The 18,201-nt window shown below is 49.4% G+C and overlaps 1 protein-coding gene across 1 annotated transcript in view; it reads right to left on the reverse strand.

The window, feature by feature from the left end:
- LOC144605048 (chloride anion exchanger-like) overlaps positions 1-17,375 on the reverse strand; it is a 69,067-nt gene extending 51,692 nt beyond the window's left edge. Inside the window, 4 exon segments of the mRNA XM_078420090.1 lie at positions 1,457-1,620; positions 1,716-1,826; positions 7,702-7,841; positions 17,248-17,375. Of these exon segments, the coding sequence (XP_078276216.1) occupies positions 1,457-1,620; positions 1,716-1,826; positions 7,702-7,841; positions 17,248-17,375 (543 nt within the window).
- Positions 17,376-18,201: the final 826 nt, after the last annotated feature.

The following is an 18,201-nucleotide window of genomic DNA, read 5'->3' on the forward strand; positions in this document are numbered from 1 at the left end:
GTTGAGGGGGTGCTGGACCTGTAGCTAGTTATTGTCCGTAGCCCCTGCCAAAGGCGCCTGCTGACCTGCTGCTCCATCTGTGACTCCATCCTGTCCCTGTACCTCCTTTTTGCATCCTTCACTGCCCTTCACAGTCGGTAGGACTCTCCCTTGTAGTCGTCCATATTGCCGGATGCCAGGCCGGAGTTGTAAGCAGCGGTGCGAGCATTCAAGGCCACGCGAATAGACCTGTCCACCCAGGGTTTTTGGTTAGGGAAGATACTGACCCTTACCGTGGGGATGATGGTATCGGCTATTGTTGCAATGAAGTCCGTAACCGCTTCCGCAAACTCACTGACGTCTCTGGAACTTGCTTGGAACATATTCCTGGACTCTCCCACGAGTGGAAACATCCTATTGATGTTGATGTTGCCAGTGGTGAACATAACGCTCCACAAATGGAGCTGAAAATGCACAGGGAAGCTGCTCTTCCTTTCAGGAAGGAATGTTGAGGCGTGTTTGGGAAGAGTGTCTGGTGTTAGCGGGTGGAGCAGTGGGAAAAGCGGAGGAACTCGTTCAGTCTCCACACCATGCCTGATATGGGGCAGGATCTAAGTCACAGCTTCCACATCTCAGACAATGGCTGAGACCTTTCAAACTGGAAATGAAACATCTTAGATGTAAATGTTTGAATAGATTTGTTGTGATCACTTTTAGGTCTACTGCTAGAAAAAATAGAAAGATGTAGGGATTTTAATGATGAAATGTATATGTTTATGGAACGAGCTGCCAGAGGAGGTAGTCGTGGCAGGGACTATTGCAATGTTTAAGAAACATTTAGTCAGGTATATGGATATGACAGGTTTGGAGGGATATGGACCAAATGCAGACAGATGGGACTAGTGTAGATGGGGCATGTTGGCCGGTGTGGGCAAGTTGATCTGAGGACCTGTTTCCATGCTGTATGAAATCACTCCGGAAATATTCTGCGTTCTCTCCGTAACCCCTAATACCCTCACTAGTTTAGTTTAGTTTAGTTTAGTTTAGTTTAGAGACACAGCGCGGAAACAGACCCTTTGCCACCCCTCCCCCCTCCCCTCCCCCCTCCCCCTCCCCCTCCCCCTCCCCCCTCCCCCCTCCCCCCTCCCCGTCCGTCCGTGCCGACCAGCGATCCACGCACATTTACACTATCCTACACACTCTAGGAACAATTTACATTTATACCAAGCCAATTAAGCTACAAACATGTACAAACTTTCTTATAGTGTGAGAAGAAACCAGAGCATCCAGAGCAAACCCACGCGGGTCTCAGGGAGAAGGTAAAAACCCCGCACAGACAGTACCCGTAGTCAGGATCGAACCCGAGTCCCTGGCCCTGTAAGGCAGCAACTGCATCACCGCTGCCCCTGAACAAGAACCTGTCGATCTCTGCCCCACAAATGCCTGTTAACGGCCTCCGTGGCCGTCTGTAGCTCACCTGGAAGATGCCGCAGAGGAAGGTGACCGAGGCCGCCACCCACACTTGCCTATCCTCTCTGCTCATGTCAGCGGGGAAAATGGTGGAGTTGGCCCCTGCATCACCGTCGGTAACAATCCTCTCCACCACAGTGCCCACCATCAGGCTGATCACTGGGAAAGGCCCTGAGGAGGAAGGCAGGGAAGGTTCATGTGGTGGCACATCTGATAAACCTACTCTTCTAGCAACTCAGACAAGTGGGACGGTTTGAAACTCTCACCGACTGATATGTGTCTTGATGTTCCCAGGAAAAAGTAGGTCAGGATGGGGAAGAAGGCCGCGTAGAGTCCATAACCAGCTGGCACTGACGCCAAGAGGGCATAGGCTAAACCTGCAAAACACAACGAGCAGAATCAAAGATCTGGACCAACAACGAATGCGAGAGGTGGTGGTAATGGACACATTTATAGAGTGATAGAATGATACAGCGTGGACACAGGCCCGTGGACTTCAGCCCAACTTGCCCACACCGACCAGCGTGTCCCATCTACACTAGTCCTACCTGCCTGCGTTTGGTCCACATCCCTCTAAACCCGTCCCATCCATGTGCTTGTCCAAATGTTTTTTAAATGATGCAACTACCTCGTTGCCTCAACTACCTCGTTCCATACAACCACCACCCTTTATGTAAAATTTGCCCCTTAGGTTCCTAGTAAATCTTTCCTAAACCTTGGTGTTGGTGTCGAATGCAGGAACACAGTCGTGTGTGAATAGGTAGTAGATCATGGGGCTCAGAACACATCCCTGTGGTGTGCCGGTACTCAGGGTGATAGTGGAGGACAGGTGCGGGCCCATTCTCATTGCCTGCGGTCGTTCCAGCAGGAAGTCCAGGATCCAGTCGCATAACGACGAGCTGGAGTTTAATTAACCAATTAACTATCCAATTAACCTACAAACCTACACGTCTTTGGAGTGTGGGAGGAAATCGAAGATCTTGGAGAAACCCCACGTGGTCACAGGGAGAACGTACAAACTCTGTACAGACAGCACCTGTGGTCAGGATCAAACCCGGGTCTCTGGCGCTGTGAGGCAGCAACTCTACCGCTGTGCCACCATGCCGCACAAGGTTGGCCGTACACCAGCATGGCAGCATCACACCAGCGGCAGCATGGGCTGTGGGCATCAGCAGTGACAGCATGGGCTGTGGGCATCAGCAGCATGGGCTGTGGGCATCAGCAGTGGCAGCATGGGCTGTGGGCATCAGCAGCATGGGCTGTGGGCATCAGCAGTGACAGCATGGGCTGTGGGCATCAGCAGCATGGGCTGTGGGCATCAGCAGTGACAGCATGGGCTGTGGGCATCAGCAGTGACAGCATGGGCTGTGGGCATCAGCAGCATGGGCTGTGGGCATCAGCAGCATGGGCTGTGGGCATCAGCAGCATGGGCTGTGGGCATCAGCAGTGACAGCATGGTCTCTGGGCATCAGCATCAGCGGCTCAGGGCATCGGCATCAGCGGCATCAGCGGCTCTGGGCATTAGCAGTGGCAGCATGGGCTCTGGGCATTAGCAGTGGCAGCATGGGCTCTGGGCATTAGCAGTGGCAGCATGGGCTCTGGGCATTAGCAGTGGCAGCATGGGCTCTGGGCATTAGCAGTGGCAGCATGGGCTCTGGGCATTAGCAGTGGCAGCATGGGCTCTGGGCATTAGCAGTGGCTGGCAACACCACGCCAGCAGCAGCAACGGCTGGCAACATCGCACCAGTGGCAGCATGGGCTGTGGGCATCAGCAGCAGCAACGGCTGGCAACATCGCACCAGTGGCAGCATGGGCTGTGGGCATCAGCAGTGCAGGGGGCCCAGGCAGAAGCATCCTCTTATTCCGCCTCGTGTTTGGCAATCAGCAGAGTACACGGGAAAGGGTGATCCAGTGGTGAAGGGGAGCAGAGCCACCAAGGGCACGGTGATGGTGCCAGCCATGTCTAGGCCGCATCACTAGTGACAGTGCGTAGAGTGTGTCCAGTGAGTGTGTCACAGGCAGTGTGAAAGCTGTGGGCTTGTCAAGCATGGTGTGTCAACAGCGAGTTTGTCACTGGCAGTGTAAGGGTGAATGTGTCACTAGTAGTGTGTGGGCAGTGAGTGTATCTCCAGTAGTGTGAGAGCAGTTAGTGTATTATCGCAGCATGAAAGTAGTGAGTGTGTCACCAATGATGTAGGGGAGTGACTGTGGCACACACGGTGTGAGGATGGTGAGTGTGTCACTGACAGTAGAGGGGCAGTGAGTGTGTCACACACTCACTGTATGACCCTCATATGTGACCCTCATATTGAATGTGACACTCACTGCCATCACATTAGTCACACACTCACTACCCACACACTAGTTGTCACAACTGCCCTCATATTACCAGTGACACCAGTGCAGACAGAAAGCAAAGAGTGGGGATAAATGGGTCCCTTTCAGAATGGCAGGCAGTACCTAGTGGGGTACCGCAAAGCTCGGTGCTGGGACCGCAGCTATTTACAATATACATTAATGACTTGGATGAAGGGATTAATAGTACCATTAGCAAATTTGCAGATGATACAAAGCTGGGTGGTAGTGTGAACTGTGAGGAAGATGCTATGAGGTTGCAGAGTGACTTGGACAGGTTGTGCGAGTGGACGGATGCATGGCAGATGCAGTTTATTGTGGATAAGTGTGAGGTTATCCACTTTGGTGGTAAGAATAGGAAGGCAGAGTATTATCTGAATGGTGTCAAGTTAGGAACAGGGGACGTACAACAAGATCTGGGTGTCCTAGTGCATCAGTCACTGAAAGGAAGCATGCAGGTACAGCAGGCTGTGAAGAAAGCCAATGGAATGTTGGCCTTCATAACAAGAGGAGTTGAGTATAGGAGCAAAGAGGTGCTTCTGCAGTTGTACAGGGCCCTAGTGAGACCGCATCTGGAGTACTGTGTGCAGTTTTGGTCTCCAAATTTAAGGAAGGATATTCTTGCTAATGAGGGCGTGCAGCGTAGGTTTACTAGGTTAATTCCCGGAATGGCGGGACTATCATATGTTGAAAGACTGGAGCGACTAGGCTTGTATACAATGGAATTTAGACGGATGAGAGGAGATCTTATCGAAACGTATAAGATTATTAAGGGGTTGGACATGTTAGAGGCATGAAACATGTTCCCAATGTTGGGGGAGTCCAGAACAAGGGGCCACAGTTTAAGAATAAGGGGTAGGCCATTTAGAACTGAGATGAGGAAAAACGTTTTCAGTCAGAGATTGTGAATCAATCAGAGATTTCAGTCAGTGAATCTGTGGAATTCTCTGCCTCAGAAGGCAGTGGAGGCCAATTCTCTGAATGCATTCAAGAGAGAGCTAGATAGAGCTCTTAAGGATAGCGGAGTCAGGGGGTATGGGGAGAAGGCAGGAACGGGGTACTGATTGAGAATGATCAGCCATGATCACATTGAATGGCGGTGCTGGCTCGAAGGGCCGAATGGCCTCCTCCTGCACCTATTGTCTATTGACACACTCACTGCTCTCACACTGCTGGTGATCCGCTCACTACCTTCACACTATGTGTGACACACTCACTACCTTTTCACTATTTGTCACACTCACTGCCCTCACGCTACCCACACACTATGGGACTTGGGAGTTAGGAGTGTTGGTGCAGGAGTCCCAAAAAAGGTCATTTGCAAGTTGAATCGGCAGTAAGGAAGGCAAAGGACAGCACATTCAATGCTCGCATTTATATCAAGAGGACTGGAATACAAAAACAGGGATGTAATGCTGAGGCACTGGGCAGGCCGCATTTGGAATATTGTGAGCAAATTTGGGCCCCATATCCGAGGAAGGGTGTGTTGGCCCTGGAGAGGGTCCAGAGGAGGTTTACAAGAATGATCCCAGGAATGAGTTGGTTAGCATATGATGAGCGTACACTGGGCCTGTACTCGCTGTAGTTTTGAAGGTTGAGGGGAGATCTCATTGAAACTTACAGAATAATGAAAGGCTTAGATAGAGTGGATGAGGAAAGGATGTTTCCACTGGTGGGAGAGTCTAGGACCAGAGGTCACAGCCTCAGAATTAAAGGGTGTACTTTTAAAAAGGTAAGGAGGAACTTCTTTCGTCAGAGGGTGGTTAATCTGTGAAACATTGCCACAGAGGGCTGTGGAGGCAAAGTCGGTGGATATTTTTAAGGCAGAGATAGACAAGATTAGAACGGGTGTCAAGGGTTATGGGGAGAAGGCAGGAAAATGGGATTGAATGAATGGCAGAGTAGACTCGATGGGCCAAATGGCTTAATTCTACTCCTATAACTTGTGAACTGTTTGTCACACAGTGAGTGCCCTTACTCTGCCTGTGACACCCTCCCTGCACATTCTGTAACTATTGCACCTTTCACGTTACACCTGTGGAAAGGATGTGCCAGATTTCAGCATCAGTTTTTGAGTTTAGATTTATGATCCTTCATTGACTTCCTTTCATTCGTTTGTGGACCCGATGGCAGAGTGGAAGATTTAAAACCGGTTTAATCATCACCCCCACAAAAGCTATGACTGCTAGGAATGGGAATCATTGTCATTGATGGTTTGGCCATGGGTGCCTGGGAGAGGCAGCACCAGGAACCAGTCTGCCCCTTGTTATCTTGCATGTAATCCTGCAGTCATTCAGCTATAAATACTGCAGGGTGTGCTGTATCAGATTATCTTTATTAGTTTCATCCTCTACCCTGTGCTTTGGTGCCTTTCATGAATTGGAGTGACCTTTGAAACTTTGATATTGAAGAGATAATGTACAGGCAATTGGTGTCATCTTCAAGGCCAATCACTCGAAGATATCTAAATTTAAACAATATTGTGGCAATCTTTAACCATCTATTTCAACAGACTTGATCCACAGACTTAGATTTTGTACGTTCCCCCTGTGACTGTTGTCTGTAGGGAGTTTGTACGTTCCCCCTGTGACTGTTGTCTGTAGGGAGTTTGTACGTTCCCCCTGTGACTGTTGTTTGTAGGGAGTTTGTAAGTTCCCCCTGTGACTGTTGTCTGTAGGGAGTTTGTACGATCCCCCTGTGACTGTTGTCTGTAGGGAGTTTGTACGTTCCCCCTGTGACTGTTGTCTGTACGGAGTTTGTACGTTCTCCCTATGACTGTTGTCTGTACGGAGTTTGTACGTTCCCCCTGTGACTGTTGTCCCTGGGATGGCGGGACCAGATTGATCCCTGGGATGGCGGGACTTACATATGAGGAAAGATTAGATAGACTGGGCTTGTACTCGCTGGAATTTAGAAGACTGAGGGGGGATCTTATAGAAACATATAAAATTCTTAAGGGGTTGGAGAGGCTAGATGCGGGAAGATTGTTCCCGATGTTGGGGGAGTCCAGAACCAGGGGTCACAGCTTAAGGATAAGGGGGAAGTCTTTTAGGACCGAGATGAGAAAACATTTCTTCACACAGAGAGTGGTGAGTCTGTGGAATTCTCTGCCACAGAAGGTAGTTGAGGCCAGTTCATTGGCTATATTTAAGAGGGAGTTAGATGTGGCCCTTTTTGCATAAGGGATCAGGGGGTATGGAGAGAAGGCAGGTACAGGCTACTGAGCTGAATGATCAGCCATGATCATATTGAATGGCGGTGCGTACAGGCTCGAAGGGCCGAATGGCCTACTCCTGCACCTATTTTCTATGTTTCTATGTTTCTATGTCTGTAGGGAGTTTGTACGTTCTCCCTGTGACTGTTGTCTGTACGGAGTTTATACGTTCTCCCCGTGACCTGCGTGAGTTTCCTCTGGGATCTCCAGTTTCCTCCCACACTCCAAAGACGTGCAGGCATGTAGGTTAATTGGCTTTGGCAAAAATTGTAAATTGTCCCTAGTGTGTAGCATAGCGCTGGTGTACACTGGTCGGCTCGGACTCAGTGGGCTGAAGAGCTTGTTTCCGCGCTGTATCTCTAAACTAAACTAAAACTATGATGGTACGGTGGTGCAGCGGTTGAGTTGCTGCCTTACAGCGCCCGAGACCCGGGTTCCATCCTGACTACAGGTGCTGTCTGTACGGAGTTTGTACGTTGTCCCCGTGACCTGCGTGGGTTTTACCCGGGGTCTCCGGTTTCTTCCCACACTCCAAAGACATACAGGTTTGTAGGTTAATTGGCTTCGGTAAAATTGGTAGTGTTAATGTGCGGGGATCGTTGGTTGGTGCAGACTCAGTGGGCCGAAGGGCCTGTTTCCGTGTTGTATCTCTAAACTAAACTAAATTAAAAGTGGGTGAATACCTTGCAGAACGCTGACGAGGCCAGTGCTGATACCAGACACAATGTCACTGACGATCCATTCCTTCACATTATACGCTGGCAGCCATGAGGCAATGGGCAGCAAGGAGAGGCCGATTCTCTTTGCCTTTGCAGTGGAGCATCTGAAACAGAGAACAAGTCTTCAGCACCTGGAAATTGAGCCGGCACATTATGTGTATCTTCGGTAAGGTGGTTCTGCCCAATTTTAAAGCAGTCAAAATGTGTAGGAACTGCAGATGCTGGTTTACACCAAAAATAGACACAAAATGCTGGAGTATCTCAGGCAGCATCTCTGGAGAAAAGGAATGGGTGACATTTCGGGTCGAGACCCTTCTTCAGACTGAAAATCAGGGGAGAAGGAGACACAGAGATATGGAAGGGTAAAGTGTGAAAATGCAGATCAAAGGGGACAATGTTTAAGGCAATGTAGAAAAGATCATTGTTGGGTGAGCGGAGGGTGACCACGGTGAGCACAATCAGTAACATTTAATAAGGAGAACAGCAGAAATAGTCGGAAAACTAGGATGGGGAGGGATGGAGAGAGAGAGAAAGCAAGGGTTACTTGAAGTTAGAGAAGTCTGTAAGCTGCCCAAGCCAAATATAAGATGCTGTTCCTCTGATTTGCATGTGGCCTCACTCTGACAATGGAGGAGGCCCAGGACAGAAAGGTCAGTGTGGGAATGGGAGGAGGAGCTAACGTGTTTGGCAACCAGGATATCATGTAGGCCAAGGCGGACTGAGCGAAGGTGTTCAGCGAAACGATCGCCCAGCCTGCGCTTGGTCTCGCAGTGCAAGCAGTGTGCAAGCAGTGACCGTGGCTAAATTTTCAACTTGTGTTAGCTGAGATTGAGTTATGTGCTAGTTTTATAATTAATCCTCACTGAGGAGTGTCTAGGCTAATTGGCTTGGTGTATTGTAAATTGTCCGGTGAGTGTAGGTTAGCGTTTGTGTATGGGGATCACTAGTCGGCACAGACTCGGTGGGACCTCACGGCCCTGGTAACCCAGCGATGCCCACCTGTGACCATTTAACCCTCTTTATGACATCTACCCCAGAGATGCTGCCTGACCTGCTGAGTTACTCCAGCATTTTGTGTCTACCTGTGTCTACCCCATTGATGTCCCCCAGTAACTGGGTGGCACAATGGTGCAGCGGTAGAGTTGCTGCCTCACAGCGCCGGAGACCCAGAGACCCCACTGACCTTCAGCCTTGCCCCCGCTCATGACACCTGACCCTGCCAACCCATGCACTTGACGCCTGTCCACACCAACAACAGGACTGGAACCTTAAGTTCCTAATGCCATCCCAATGGGAGATCCCAGAGCCATGATCCCAGTGTCAGGGATCATCCAATGTCGGAGATCATCAGAGCTCCCAGTGTTGGCCTGGGGCTCCCCGTGTCCATGGACTCCCAGAGTGTGGGATCTCCCAGTGTCAGGTTAGGGAGGTCTCCCAGTGTCAGTCTGGGTTCTCCCAGACCCAGGGAACTCCCAGTGTGTGGGGTCTCCCAGTGTCCTGGATCTCCCAGTGTGTTGATCTCCCAGTGTATGGTTCTCCCAGTGTGGATCTCCCAGTGTAGATCTCCCAGTGTGTGTGGGATCTCCCAGTGTGTGCGGGATCTCCCAGTGTCCGGTATCTCCCAGTGTGTGCGGGATCTCCCAGTGTGTGTGGGATCTCCCAGTGTGTGCAGTATCTCCCAGTGTGTGCGGGATCTCCCAGTGTCCGGTATCTCCCAGTGTGTGCGGTATCTCCCAGTGTGTGCGGGATCTCCCAGTGTGTGCGGGATCCCCCACTATGTGGGATCTGTGTCTGGGATCTCCCAGTGTGTGGGTTTTCCCAGTGTGTGGATCTCTCAGTGTCTGGGATCCCCCAGTGTGTGGGTTTTCCCAGTGTGTGGATCTCTCAGTGTGTGGGTTTTCCCAGTGTCCGGGTTCTCTCAGTGCGAAATTTCCCAAGGTGTGGATCTCCCAGTGTTTGGATCTCTCAGTGCCAGGGATCTCTCAGTGCCAGGGATCTCCCAGTGTGGGATCTCCCAGCGTGTGGGATCTCCCAGTGTGTGCGGGATCTCCCAGCGTGTGGGATCTCCCAGCGTGTGGGATCTCCCAGTGTGTGGGTTTTCCCAGTGTCCGGGTTCTCTCAGTGTGCGAGATTTCCCAAGGTGTGGATCTCCCAGTGTTTGGATCACTCAGTGCCAGGGATCTCCCAGTGTGGGATCTCCCAGTGTGGGATCTCCCAGCTTGGGGATCTCCCAGCGTGTGGGATCTCCCAGCGTGTGGGATCTCCCAGTGTGTGCGGGATCTCCCAGTGTGTGCGGGAACTCCCAGCGTGTGGGATCTCCCAGCGTGTGGGATCTACCAGCGTGTGGGATCTCCCAGTGTGTGCGGGATCTCCCAGTGTGGATCTCCCAGCGTGTGGGATCTCCCAGTGTGTGGGTTTTCCCAGTGTCCGGGTTCTCTCAGTGTGCGAGATTTCCCAAGGTGTGGATCTCCCAGTGTTTGGATCACTCAGTGCCAGGGATCTCCCAGCGTGGGGATCTCCCAGCGTGTGGGATATCCCAGCATGTGGGATCTCCCAGTGTGGGATCTCCCAGCGTGTGGGATCTCCCAGCGTGTGGGATCTCCCAGTGTGTGGGATCTCCCAGCGTGTGCGGGATCTCCCAGCGTGTGGGATCTCCCAGTGTGGGATCTCCCAGCGTGTGGGATCTCCCATCGTGTGGGATCTCCCAGTGTGTGCGGGATCTCCCAGCGTGTGGGATCTCCCAGTGTGGGATCTCCCAGCGTGTGGGATCTCCCAGCGTGTGGGATCTCCCAGTGTGTGGGATCTCCCAGTGTGGGATCTCCCAGTGTGGGATCTCCCAGCGTGTGGGATCTCCCAGTGTGTGGGATCTCCCAGTGTGTGGGATCTCCCAGCGTGTGGGATCTCCCAGTGTGTGGGATCTCCCAGTGTGGGATCTCCCAGTGTGTGGGATCTCCCAGTGTGGGATCTCCCAGTGTTTGGATCACTCAGTGCCAGGGATCTCCCAGCGTGGGGATCTCCCAGTGTGTGGGATCTCCCAGCGTGTGGGATCTCCCAGTGTGTGGGATCTCCCAGTGTGTGCGGGATCTCCCAGTGTGTGCAGGATCTCCCAGCGTGTGGGATCTCCCAGTGTGTGGGTTTTCCCAGTGTCCGGGTTCTCTCAGTGTGCGAGATTTCCCAAGGTGTGGATCTCCCAGTGTTTGGATCACTCAGTGCCAGGGATCTCCCAGTGTGGGATCTCCCAGTGTGTGGGATCTCCCAGTGTGTGGGATCTCCCAGTGTGTGGGATCTCCCAGTGTGTGGGATCTCCCAGTGTGTGGGATCTCCCAGTGTGTGGGATCTCCCAGTGTGTGGGATCTCCCAGTGTGTGGGATCTCCCAGTGTGTGGGAGCTCCCAGTGTGTGGGATCTCCCAGTGTGTGGGATCTCCCAGTGTGTGGGATCTCCCAGTGTGTGGGATCTCCCAGTGTGTGGGATCTCCCAGTGTGTGGGATCTCCCAGTGTCAGGTTAGGGAGGTCTCTCAGTGTCAGTCTGGGGTCTCCCATTCCCACACTGACCTTTCTGTCCTGGGCCTCCTCCACTGTCAGAGTTAGGCCAAATGCAAACTGGAGGAGCAGCACCTCATATTTCACTTTGGCAGCTTACACCCCAGCGGTATGAATATTGATATCTCTAACTTCAAGTAACCCTTGCATCCCCTCTCTCTCCGTCCCTCCCCCACCCTAATCACCATACTAGTTTCATTATCACCCTGTTGAATTCCTCTATTTGTATAACTCGATGTCACCCATTCCTTCTCTCCAGAAATGCTGCCTGACCCGCTGAGTTACTCCAGCTTTTTGTGTCTGTCACCTGTTTCTTGAAGGTGACTCAGTCTCTTCTCAATGGGAGGCATTTGAGGAGATTCATGGGCTCCACAGAGTGAACCCAGAGCCCATGGGTGACGAGGAACATGTCAGCTTTAGCACACAGTGATCTGGACAGGTGCTGTAAGTGTAGGAGTGAACATGAAGAGGAACTTGTGAGAAATAAAGAGGGGGGGTGAGAAAGTAATGGCCCATTAAGTCAGTGAAAATCCCTGGGTGTTTTATCAGGACATGAAGAACAAGGGGAAGAAAGGTCTGTACCCAAAACATCACCCATTCCTCGTCTCCAGAGATGCTGCCTGACCTATTGAGTTACTCCAGCATTTTGTGTCTATCCGGTTAAGAACAAGAGGATAATCTAGGAGAGGGTTGACACAGAGACCAAGAAGGTCGCCTGTTAGCAGAGGTGAATGATTCTCAAAGTATTTTGATATTTCCATACGACACAGAAGTAGGCCTTTCGGCCCATCGAGCCCATGTCTGCTGTCAAGGCAATGCCATCAATCCTGCTCCCCTGCACTGGTTTGGTTTGGTTTGGTTTAGTTTAGAGATACGGCATGGAAGCATGTCCACTGAGTCCATGCCAAGCAACCCCTACATTAGTTCTATGTTATCCCAGTTCCGCATCATACACACTAGGGGCAATCTACAGAAGCCGATTAACCTACAAACCTGCATGGCTTTGGAGTGTGGAAAGAAACTAGAGCACCCGGAGAAAACCCACACAGGTCATGGGGATAAGGTATAAGCTGGTACAGAGAGCACCAGTAGTCAGGATCGAACCCTGGTCTCTACCTGTGCTGCCACAGGTAGACTGTTTACAGCAGGGAATCATGCTGATGTTGCAGTTAAGGTGAAGGTGTGTGAAATATCGGATGGGGTAAGGAGAAAGTATTAAATAGTTTCGTATCTTTTAAAATGGATCAATCACAATCTAACATTTTACATTGCATTGGCTTATATTTCACAATTGTTTGAACAGTTATGAAGGATTAAACCAAGTTCTTATCGGCCAGTGAGTTTAACTTTGAGCGGTGGTGAGTTTTGGAATGGAGTACCAATGTTCCTTTGAAAGGCTCAGTTTATTCAGCAGCAGCGGTCGGAGATTTGATGAGGAAAGGTCACATTGAGAAGGTAACAGGAGGGTCATTGAGGGTGTCTGCTGGATGTAGTCTGCACATATTGTAGCAATAAGGCAGCCCAAGAAGCCCTTGTGATCCAAAGAAAAAAAAGTCGTTGGTGGCTCAGCAGTAGAGTTGTTGACTTATAGCGCCAGAGGCCCAGGTTCAATCCTAATCATGGGTGCTGTGTGTACAGAGTTTGTACGTTCCCCCTGTGACCTCAACCACGATTGAATGGCAGAGTAGACTTGATGGGCTGAATGGCCTAATTCTTCCTAGAAGTTATGAACTAGCTGACACAGAGGAACCTTGGGGTGGCCCATAAAGTTAGCAGAAGAGGTCCACGTCAAAGGAGAAATAGGATGCCTAGATTAAACTAATGTGGCAGGGGGATGGGAGCATGAGCAGAGAGACAGAGGGGTGTAAAATGAGGGTAGAAACAATAGGTAGCAAGGTGAAAAGTAAAAGTGGCAGGCAGACAAATCCAGGGCAAAAATCAAAAAGGGCCACTTTTCAACATAATTGTATAAGGGGTAAGAGTGTTATAAAAACAAGCCTGAAGGCTTTGTGCCTCAATGCAAAGAGTATACGTAATAAGGTGGATGAATTAAATGTGGAGATAGTTATTAATGATTATGATATAGTTGGGATTACGGAGACATGGCTCCAGGGTGACCAAGGCTGGGAGCTCAACATCCAGGGATATTCTATATTCAGGAGGGATAGACAGAAAGGAAAAGGAGGTGGGGTAGCGTTGCTGGTTAGAGAGGAGATTAATGCAATAGAAAGGAAGGACATTAGCTTGGAGGATGTGGAATCGATATGGGTAGAGCTGCGAAACACTAAGGGGCAGAAAACGCTAGTGGGAGTTGTGTACAGGCCACCTAACAGTAGTAGTGAGGTTTGATGGCATCAAACAGGAAATTAGAAATGCGTGCAACAAAGGTAAAACAGTTATAATGGGTGACTTCAATCTACATATAGATTGGGTGAACCAAATTAGCAGGGGTGCTGAGGAAGAGGATTTCTTGGAATGTATGCGGGATAGTTTTCTAAACCAACATGTCGAGGAACCAACGAGAGAGCAGGCCATTCTAGACTGTGTATTGAGTAATGAGGAAGGGTTAGTTAGCAGTCTTGTTGTGCGAGGCCCCTTGGGCAAGAGTGACCATAATATGGTTGAGTTCTTCATTAGGATGGAGAGTGACAAAGTAAATTCAGAAACAACGGTTCTGAACTTAAAAAAAGGTAACTTTGAGGGCATGAGACGTGAATTGGCCAAGATAGACTGGCAATTGATTCTTAAAGGGTTGACGGAGGATATTCCATGGAAGGCATTTAAAGACCGCATGGATGAACTACAACAATTGTTCATCCCAGTTTGGCAAAAGAATAAATCAGGGAAGGTAGTGCATCCGTGGCTAACAAGGGAGATTAGAGATAGTATCAAAACAAAAGATGAAGCGTACAAATTAGCAAGAAAAAGCAGCCTACCAGAGGACTGGGAGAAATTCAGAGTCCAGCAGAGGAGTACAAAGGGCTTAATTAGGAAAGGGAAAATAGATTATGAAAGAAAACTGGCAGGAACATAAAAACTGACTGCAAAAGCTTTTATAGATATGTGAAGAGAAAAAGATTAGTTAAAACAAATGTAGGTCCCTTGCAGTCAGAAACAGGTGAATTGATCATGGGGAACAAGGACATGGCAGACCAATTGAATAACTACTTTCGTTCTGTCTTCACTAAGGAAGACATAAATAATCTGCCGGAAATAGCAGGGGACCGGGGGTCAAACGAGATGGAGGAACTGAGTGAAATCCAGGTTAGTCGGGAAGTTGTGTTAGGTAAATTGAATGGATTAAAGGCCGATAAATCTCCAGGGCCAGATAGGCTGCATCCCAGAGTGCTTAAGGAGGTAGCCCCAGAAATAGTGGATGCATTAGTGATAATTTTTCAAAACTCTTTGGATTCTGGAGTAGTTCCTGAGGATTGGAGGGTAGCTAATGTAACCCCACTTTTCAAAAAGGGAGGGAGAGAGAAAACGGGGAATTATAGACCAGTTAGCCTAACATCGGTAGTGGGGAAAATGCTAGAGTCAGTTATTAAAGATGGGATAGCAGCACATTTGGAAAGTGGTGAAATCATTGGACAAAGTCAGCATGGATTTATGAAAGGCAAATCATGTCTGACAAATCTTATAGAGTTTTTCGAGGATGTAACTAGTAGAGTGGATAAGGGAGAACCAGTGGATGTGTTATATCTGGACTTCCAGAAGGCTTTCGACAAGGTCCCACATAAGAGATTAGTATGCAAACTTAAAGCACACGGTATTGTGGGTTCAGTATTGATGTGGATAGAGAACTGGCTGGCAGACAGGAAGCAAAGAGTAGGAATAAACGGGTCCTTTTCAGAATGGCAGGCAGTGACTAGTGGGGTACCGCAAGGCTCAGTGCTGGGACCCCAGCTATTTACAATATATTAATGATTTGGACGAGGGAATTGAATGCAACATCTCCAAGTTTGCGGATGTCACGAAGCTGGGGGGCAGTGTTAGCTGTGAGGAGGATGCTAGGAGGCTGCAACGGGACTTGGATAGTTTAGGTGAGTGGGCAAATGCATGGCAGATGCAGTATAATGTGGATAAATGTAAGGTTATCCACTTTGGTGGCAAGAACAGGAAAGCAGACTATTATCTGAATGGTGGCCGATTAGGAGAAGGGGAGATGCAACGAGACCTGGGTGTCGTGGTACACCAGTCATTGAAAGTAGGCATGCAGGTGCAGCAGGCAGTGAAGAAAGCGAATGGTATGTTGGCATTCATAGCGAGGGGATTTGAGTATAGGAGCAGGGAGGTTCTGCTGCAGTTGTACAGGGCATTGGTGAGACCACACCTGGAGTATTGCGTACAGTTTTGGTCTCCTAATCTGAGGAAAGACATTCTTGCCATAGAGGGAGTACAGAGAAGGTTCACCAGATTGATTCCTGGGATGGCAGGACTTTCATATGAAGAAAGACTGGATAGACTCGGCTTGTACTCGCTGGAATTTAGAAGATTGAGGGGGGATCTTATAGGATAAATTTGAGGAAGGATATTCTTGCTATTGAGGGCATGCAGCGTAGGTTCACTAGATTAATTCCCGGAATGGCGGGACTGTCGTATGTTGAAAGGCTGGAGCAATTAGGCTTGTATACACTGGAATTTAGAAGGATGAGGGGGGATCTTATTGAAACATATAAGATAATTAGGGGATTGGACACATTAGAGGCAGGAAACATGTTCCCAATGTTGGGGGAGTCCAGAACAAGGGGCCACAGTTTAAGAATAAGGGGTAGGCCATTTGGAACGGAGATGAGGAAGAACTTTTTCAGTCAGAGAGTGGTGAAGGTGTGGAATTCTCTGCCTCAGAAGGCAGTGGAGGCCAGTTCGTTGGATGCTTTCAAGAAAGAGCTGGATAGAGCTCTTAAGGATAGCGGAGTGAGGGGGTATGGGGAGAAGGCAGGAACGGGGTACTGATTGAGAGTGATCAGCCATGATCGCATTGAATGGCGGTGCTGGCTCGAAGGGCTGAATGGCCTACTCCTGCACCTATTGTCTATTGTCTATTGAAACTTACAAATTTCTTAAGGGGTTGGACAGGCTAGATGCAGGAAGATTGTTCCCGATGTTGGGGAAGTCCAGAACAAGGGGTCACAGTTTAAGGATAAGGGGGAAGTCTTTTAGGACCGAGATGAGAAAGTTTTTTTTCACACAGAGAGTGGTGAATCTGTGGAATTCTCTGCCATAGAAGGTAGTTGAGGCCAGTTCATTGGCTATATTTAAGAGGGAGTTAGATGTGGCCCTTGTGGCTAAAGGGTTCAGGGGGTATGGAGAGAAGGCACAGGATACTGAGTTGGATGATCAGCCATGATCATATTGAATGGCGGTGCAGGCTCGAAGGGCCGAATGGCCTACTCCTGCACCTATTTTCTATGTTTTCTATGTTTCTATGTTTCTATTCAGTCATGGGTTCATTGAGTCATACAGCATGGAAACAGGTTATTTGGCCACCACATCCATGCCAACCATTGGAACCCATTCTTATTCATCCCATCTCCTAGAACTTTGCTTCATTACCTGGCCAATTCAAGCACTTGTCTAGACATGTTTTAATTGCTGTCTGAGACTCTGCATCCACCTCTGGCACTGTGTTCCAGGTACTTGCCACTCTCAGGAAAAAAAAGATTCCCTTCAGATCCCCTCTAAATCTTTTACCCCCTTCCCCTAAATCTATATCCTTTCGGGTTTTTTTCTGTTTAGTGTACTTTGGTTTAGTTTGGATTAGTTTCGTTTAGTTTAGAGACACAGCGTGGAAACAGGCCCTTCGGCTCACCAAGTCCGTGCTGACCTGAGATCCCAGCACATCAACACTATCCTGCACACACGAGGAACAATTTACAATTTTAGCAAGCCAATTGACCAACTAAGGACACTTTTACAGACCCTTTCCCCACTCTCTGCGGATGTCCAGCTGTGTCATATTGCTTACCTGAAATGGATCCTCAGGTGGTCCAGGGCGGTTTTGTGATACCTCTCAACTTGTTGGTGTTGAGCCTTGAAGCTGACCTCAGAGTAAGCAGCTCTGCTGACCACGTACTGTTCCTGCCCATGATCCATGGTTCCCAGCCCTGGAACAGGCTCAAACACCACAACCTCTCTCCACCACCGCTGACCAGAGTCCTAGACAAACCAAACTACAGGGTGAACAACTAACAGGAAACCATCCTATCGTCACCACAGCTCAGTCCTTGCTGTTTCGGTGGCGCAGCGGTAGAGTTGCTGCCTTACAGCGAATGCAGCGCCGGAGATCCATGTTCGATCCCTACTACGGGTGCTGTCTGTACGGAGTTTGTACGTTCTCCCCGTGACCTGCGTGGGTTTTCTCCAAGATCTCTGGTTTCCTCCCACACTCCAAAGACGTACAGGTTTGTAGGTTAATTGGCTTGGTATAAGTGTAAAATTGTCCCTAGTGAGTGTAGAATAGTGTTAATGTGCAAGGGTCGGTGCAGACTCAGTGGGCTGAAGGGCCTATTTCTGCGCTATATCTCGAAACTAAACTAAACTAAACTAAAAAGCTGTGCAGTAAGTCAGAGGGTCAGGCAGTATCTCTGGAAAAAAGGAATAGGTGACATTTTGGGACAAGACTGAGAGTCGGGGAGAGGGAAACGAGAAATATAAACCATACATAGAGCACAGCCTCAGGATGTTCCTTTAGGAAGGCAATGAGGAGGCAGAGGGTGGTGGATCTGTGGAATTCATTCCCACAGAGGCCATCAATGGATACTTTTAGGCATTGACAGATAGATTCTTGATTAGTACGGGTGTCAGGGGTTAAAGGGAGAAGTTAAAGTTAAAGGCGGCACGGTAGCGCAGCGGTAGAGTTGCTGCTTTACAGCGAATGCAGCGCCGGAGACTCAGGTTCGATCCTGACTACGGGTGCTGC

The sequence above is a fragment of the Rhinoraja longicauda genome, chromosome 23, assembly GCF_053455715.1.
Source record: "Rhinoraja longicauda isolate Sanriku21f chromosome 23, sRhiLon1.1, whole genome shotgun sequence".
NCBI lineage: Eukaryota > Metazoa > Chordata > Chondrichthyes > Rajiformes > Arhynchobatidae > Rhinoraja > Rhinoraja longicauda.